This window comes from Capsella rubella, unplaced genomic scaffold, assembly GCF_000375325.1.
Source record: "Capsella rubella cultivar Monte Gargano unplaced genomic scaffold, Caprub1_0 scaffold_1, whole genome shotgun sequence".
NCBI lineage: Eukaryota > Viridiplantae > Streptophyta > Magnoliopsida > Brassicales > Brassicaceae > Capsella > Capsella rubella.
This window is the reverse complement of record NW_006238923.1, coordinates 3,321,580-3,327,579: the sequence shown is the minus strand read 5'-3', so window position 1 is coordinate 3,327,579 and position 6,000 is coordinate 3,321,580. Positions and strand designations below refer to the sequence as shown.

Below are 6,000 nucleotides of genomic sequence, written 5' to 3'. Positions count from 1 at the left end.
AAGAGCAGGCCGGAGAAAAGAAAAGTACCCTGGCCCAGCTGCAGGAGCAACTAGTTCAGGAGCAACTAGCAACTAGGATAGGACTAACTCGAGGCAAAGATAAGGGAATTCGGCAGCGGACTGCTGAAAAAGCTTACAAAGAAGCTTGGGAGGCTACAACGCTAGATTACGTAACCTCACTTGGGTACTTTCTGACAGCAGAGAGAGAACTCGGTCTTTCCACAGAGAAGGGTATTCCTATTTCAGAAGAAATGAGAACTCAAGTCTACATACAGCTTGGTCATGCATATTGTGGTCTTGGTGCTCATTTGGAAGAAGCAGGCACAACGGCCGTTGCACCTCATGTATTAGAGAGCACTGATGATTCTTCTCCTGGTCGATTATCAGACATTAGTGCTTTTAGAGGGGCACGGGATTCGTACAAAATTCTCGGGGAAGTTGGTAAAGCTTTATATGCAATCACTTCCAAAAAGTTAGCGTCGTGTCACCATAAGTACTGCCTAGAGTTTTTGGAGAGTATGGACATTGAGAAAGCCAAGGAGCACGCTCTTTTGGCAGATGAGAATTATCAGAGGTCAGTGGATGGTGTAGGCCCTGAGAATAATCCCGCTGAGTTCCTGGAAATCCTGTTTGAGGATTCGGATATGTCCTTCCAGTTTAAAGAACAATCAAACTTTGTAAGTGCTCGATCCAGAGATATGAAAAATTGGCCATTCATGCATTTGCATGGTTCCCTATTTAATGTTCTGTTCTGTTTTAGTTTCAGATGCTGGAGTTGGATTTGTCTCGTTTTCTTGAAGGACGTCACATTTCGAAAGAAGATGAGAAAGAATTAAAAGAGGAGCTTCTCTTGAAATTTTGGGCCCGACTGAGAAATACTCTGAGGATTCTGCTGACTGAATACTCAAAGTCGTCAGCAGGAGGAGCAAACAAGTCTGGAACACTGAAAGAGATGTATTCAGCATCACTCAAGGCAACAAGCCTTAGTGACCTGAATGGGATGCATGCATTGTGGACAGCTCGATCTTAAGGACACTCCAGGTCCATGGTGTCCATATATTAGTCTTCCTTAGGTCTTTTACTTATTCGATATTGTGGTCACGTTTTTAACCTGAAGTTCGAAATATCTTCTACTTTGGTTTAATCTATTTCCTTGCAATTCTTTGGAATTTGTTTTCTCAACTTTTCTAGGCCTAAAATTATGTCCCTCCCAGCTCCCAGTAAATGATTTCCTCGACTGACAAAATGCTGTCGGGACAACAAAAACCAGTTTTACATATATAAATACTCTCCTCGTATTAAAAAGTAGAACACAAAGAGTAGTAATTCTTTAGCTATAAACGCATTATTTATTTATTCGTAAGAACACATTTCTCATAACACTATTAACCGATAATAATTCACTAAACTTTAGAATTTTTAACTAATGATTTGACCCAAAAAAAAAAGAACAACAATTATTTTTATCATCTATTGATAAAAAACTAGAAGATTAATTCTTTTTAATACAAAAACAAAACTTAAAACAATACTTCAGGTTGGTTTCCATTTATATACAGATTGGATGTTTCAAGAGATGTACGGCGGTGAACCGAACATAGGTACAAAAACTTCTGTTTTGCTCAACCAATCTTCTGTTTTTCCTAAGCAATAAATCGACTAACACTTAACGAACCAAGTCTAAGTCAAGAATGCAATTAAAGAGAAACCTTGTACAAAGCGTATCCTCTGATATTAATTTCTACTAGGTCTGGGGAACAAAGCTCACACCCGTACACTGTTTCAACTGGGTAATGGCATCTTGTGTCCTACCTAACATTAGATCGATGTAAACCGCAGTAACTGTAGCTTTTACGTTGTTCGGTAGGAGAGTTAATGCTTTCGTTACAAACTGTTTCGCCTGGTCATAATCTCCTTTTGTGGCAAGCAGCGCGGCAAAATCTGCAAAGAGTACTCCACGAGCTTCTTGGGGCTTAAGCAAAGCAGAATCCTGGGCATTTTCCGTGGACAGATCCCCTGTCTCGTCACAATCAGAACTTGTGTGCATCCGCCACTGGTCAAAGTCTTCTTGTGCATATGGCAGATCAAAATCATTCTCTCCAACTAGATAGCCAGATAAATGTTCGCCAGCTTCAGTGGGACGATTGAGCAAGCAGAGGGCCTCCGCTGCATAGACATGGCCTAAGAAAGCACTAATCTTTGAACAATCTCGAAGTTGCAAGAGTGAATTAGCAGCTGACAAGCCATTGATAGGATTATCCAGCTCCAATTCGACGTATGCCATATTGGCAAGAAGAGCCTGTTTGATCAATTGCTTTTCTCTACGACAACCATCCTTGAAAGCAGAGATCGATTTCTGAATTATATCCTGGTTGATATCTCCGTTTGCCTCTTCCAAGTCTGAGTTCGTCTCTTCCCCATGATTAGAGGATGATGCTTCTGTGGTCTCATTCATCCCCACGAATAATGTCGATTTAAGATCTGATTTAGAATCATTCGACAGAGACTCATTGAGCAGATATATACCATTTGAGAGATAGACACGTGCTAATGGTAATGAAAGTTTTGCCTCTTGGGAACTGCCAGCAAGTTCCTCATATTCATTTTCTTCCATCATAAGCTGTCTCCACTTTCCTTTCCCAGCTACATGGAGTCTGATTTTTGATCTACCTAGAGAAGTGTTTCCCTCTTTCAAAAGACCCTTTCGTAAAGCCATTATACAACATTCAGCTAAACGGAGCCAAATGAGGGGTTGTCTGCAGAAAACTGGGATCGCCTTCTGGAAACACTGAGCAGCAATTAGAGGCTTCCCCAACGCCAAATGAACTAAACCGCAGTTGTATGTGATCAACACAGATTTATCCTGTGAGAGAGAAAACGTCTTTACTCTTTTCTCATTTCTAAGGGATGAACAACTCCTTAGAGCTTTTGATAATAACACAGCAGAAGCTTGATACTTTCCAAGCTGATAGTATATGCAACCAAGGTTGTTCTTGAAGATTCCTGAAGTCTCTGCTTCTTTTTGAATATCGGAGACATCCAAAAGCTCTAAAACCTTTTGATGATTCTCATGAGCATACTCAAGCTGGGATTTCAAGAGGAGAGCCATAGAAGAGTCCCTTATTCCAGCAATGTTCAATGCATGTTTAACTTCACGCTTCGCCAGACTCAAGTTTCTGGTAAGAAGCAAAAACCGGACCTTGTAGAGCTGCAACTCAAGCTTGGGATCAACGGTAGAGAACGACCTTTCACCTAATATGGTGAGAAGATTTTTTGTCGGAATATGGCCAACTGGCTTCATTCGTTTCTTCACCACAATTTCTGAGTCATACTCTAGATTTTCACTTTCAGCGGCTGTTAAACCGGACGTCAAAGTATCGTAGGCCACCGAGCTGCTCAGGGAAGAAGATGTCGTTGATACCTGATTTGAAGAAAGTTGCATCGAGCTTCCGTTTTCTTCTTGACTTCCGAAACCAACACCAAAACCAAAAACTTTGTCCACATAGTCAAACACATCCTGTAAATCATACTTGTTAAGATACAGAGAGAAGGAAACGTCTATGGAGAGACCTCCATGAAATGAGAATATCAACTAAAAAATGCAAAAATAGAAAAAATGATTCAAGGAGAATTTAAGTGAAAATCCTACTCGAATTTGGACACTAGCTGGTTTTCAAGTTCGCATGGCAGGTTATGCATATAACATATTTGTTCTTCATGACAAGTATAGAATCTTGCAGGCATGTTTAAAGTTCAGAGACAAAGGCACCGAAAAAAATTAGATTTCATGTGCATAAACTTTACAAAACAGCCCGTAGATATTGGTTGATTTTTTCGCTAGCAAAAGAGATCAGTTGGACTACATATCAAGACTTTGAGACCAGTACAAACAATACTTACCAAAAATTTAACAGCATCACGACAAGCCAGTGCAATATCCAGCAACAAGAAGCAGATACGAAGTACGGTTGTCTGCATATAAATATCAAGTGCCTATTTAGAACCAGTAGGACAAATTAAACAAAGCACCACAAAAAGATGGATACATACCTCGTCTAGTGGCTCAATATTTTGAAACAAAGGTTGTAGAATGGATAAAGATTTCGTATACTGATGGAGATGAAACCAGGTAACTGCCTGCAGGAGACCAGTGAACATCTATTAACCTTGGCAAATGGGAATGGCCTAGCCGAGACTAAGAAAAAAACATGGGGATACATCAGAACATACAATGTTGAGAATCGTTACTGTACTATCAAGTTGATCCTCTGACACATAGAGGTTAGTTTCAGGGTTCGCCTCTTCCACTAGTTCTTTTGTTGAAGAAGCAAGCTCTTCACTCTGGTTCTGAAGAAATAGAAGAGAAAAAGAAACCATATCATAGAGATTAACATAAACACTACTAATAATAACATTACTTTCTCCCGTATGTTTTCCCTCTACAATTTCCTAGTACAGTTCAGAGTTAATAAGATACAAGATAAAAAAAAAAAAAAAAAACACATCGGAAGAAGATAACAGGAACCCCAATTTGAGATCATCTCCCAAGAAGAAGAAGATTTGAGATGAAATAGATAGATGATCTTGCAGATGAACTGCGACAACACTTAAAATTTGAGAGAGTAAACGGAACCAAAGTAGAAGGTTCAACACAATACCTTGACACGGTTAAGCTCTTCCAGCAGTTCCTTTGAATCCGAGCAACCATCCTTGAAGTACTTTGCAATTGCCATATTGTGTAGAACCTGTTTGATCATTGAAAACAATACATAAACCATTTTCTTGAAAGAAATCAGGAAAGTCAAATGATATACTACTGCATGATAGCAGTGATATAAACATTCGAACTTATAAAAGTGGAAGTAGTTATAAATCTACTCAGAGTGTTCATCCACAGATGAAATAGACCAAAAGCCCTTGTTCTTTCTTACGATTCAGGGCTAAGTAATCAGAGGTATCCAAATCATTCAAAAGCGAAGGAGCTGATCTGCATATCTGATGGATACAAAGCTAAAAAGAGTCAATCTCTTACTTTCACAGTTGAGTAAACTACTTGAGAAGAATAGAATATAACAGAAACCTCAATACTGATACATCAAGTCATATCTAACCCTAGTAAATTGTACATAAATTCAAACTTAACTCTTTTTCTTAGTATCGATCTAAACATGAAAGAATCAAAACTTGCAGAATTAGAAAGCAAAATCAAAACTAGGGTTTCGGGTTTGGGGAACTATTATATCCGAAAAAAAAAAAAAAATCACCTGGAGATCGTTAGGCCTCTTCTGATCGAGCTGAACTAAAATACCGATACACTCTTCGAATTCTCCAGAATGGAAACAAGAAAGAGCGCTCTTAGCGAGTGCTGTGTGAGAGAGAACGTCCGCGTCTTCGGAGTGTGAAGACGTATCTCTAGCGGCGTCGGATGTTACAGCTGACGACGAATCTCCAGAATCCATGGAAGATCGACCAAATTGTTCACCCACGTTTTGGATTTTCTGAATCCTTGAGCTCGAAGCAAAGAAAATTTTGTGGAATTGAGGAAAGCGACCAGATACACTTTTCAGTCACAGTCTTCTCAACTCTATTCACTAGTTCCTCAGTGACATTATATATGTAAAAATGGGTATTAAGCCCCCAAATCTGAACGGATCTTGTATATATCTATAATTTGTTGGGCCCAAACCCAACTCGCATTCTCTGCTTTATAATAATAATAATAATAATAATAATAATAATAATAATAATAATAATAATAATAATAATATATCTTATGCTTATCAAAACATACTTAAATTAATTTCTAATCCTTTGGTCGAAAAAAAAAATAAAAAAATCCTAATATTCCTTTTCATATGTAAATATATCTCGTTGTTACTACCAGAGAAAAACTTTTAAATACCATCTCTTTTTTTTTTGGGTAAGGGTTTAAATAGCATCTCTATTTCTTTTCCCAAATCAGCATACACTATTAAAATATTCTAAAAGTAGCATTACTAA

At 38.4% G+C, this 6,000-nt stretch overlaps 2 protein-coding genes across 4 annotated transcripts in view; one reads left to right on the top strand and one right to left on the bottom strand.

The window, feature by feature from the left end:
• The window catches only part of LOC17898787, a gene marked incomplete at its 5' end in the record, with an annotated part of 2,939 nt that extends 1,787 nt beyond the window's left edge, over window positions 1–1,152 (top strand). The window contains 2 exons of the mRNA XM_023790080.1: window positions 4–677; window positions 761–1,152. Coding sequence (XP_023645848.1) covers window positions 4–677; window positions 761–1,030 — 944 coding nt within the window. The remainder of the gene's footprint in view (window positions 1–3; window positions 678–760) is intronic.
• A 366-nt stretch (window positions 1,153–1,518) lies between these two features.
• On the bottom strand, window positions 1,519–5,573 carry LOC17899019 (CCR4-NOT transcription complex subunit 10). Of its 3 annotated transcripts, XM_023789836.1 has the most exons (7): window positions 5,265–5,363; window positions 4,932–4,995; window positions 4,659–4,745; window positions 4,231–4,347; window positions 4,051–4,137; window positions 3,901–3,972; window positions 1,519–3,517 (listed from the first exon to the last, which is right to left on the bottom strand). In XM_023789836.1, the coding sequence occupies exons 3-7, from the start codon at window positions 4,731–4,733 to the stop codon at window positions 1,745–1,747; spliced, it is 2,124 nt and encodes a 707-aa protein (XP_023645604.1). In that variant the 5' UTR covers window positions 4,734–4,745; window positions 4,932–4,995; window positions 5,265–5,363; the 3' UTR covers window positions 1,519–1,744. The 3 variants fall into 3 exon arrangements, with proteins under 3 accessions (XP_023645604.1, XP_006306789.2, XP_006306788.1); XM_006306727.2 differs by lacking the exon at window positions 4,932–4,995 and having other exon boundaries at window positions 5,265–5,573; XM_006306726.2 differs by having other exon boundaries at window positions 4,659–4,995.
• Window positions 5,574–6,000: the final 427 nt, after the last annotated feature.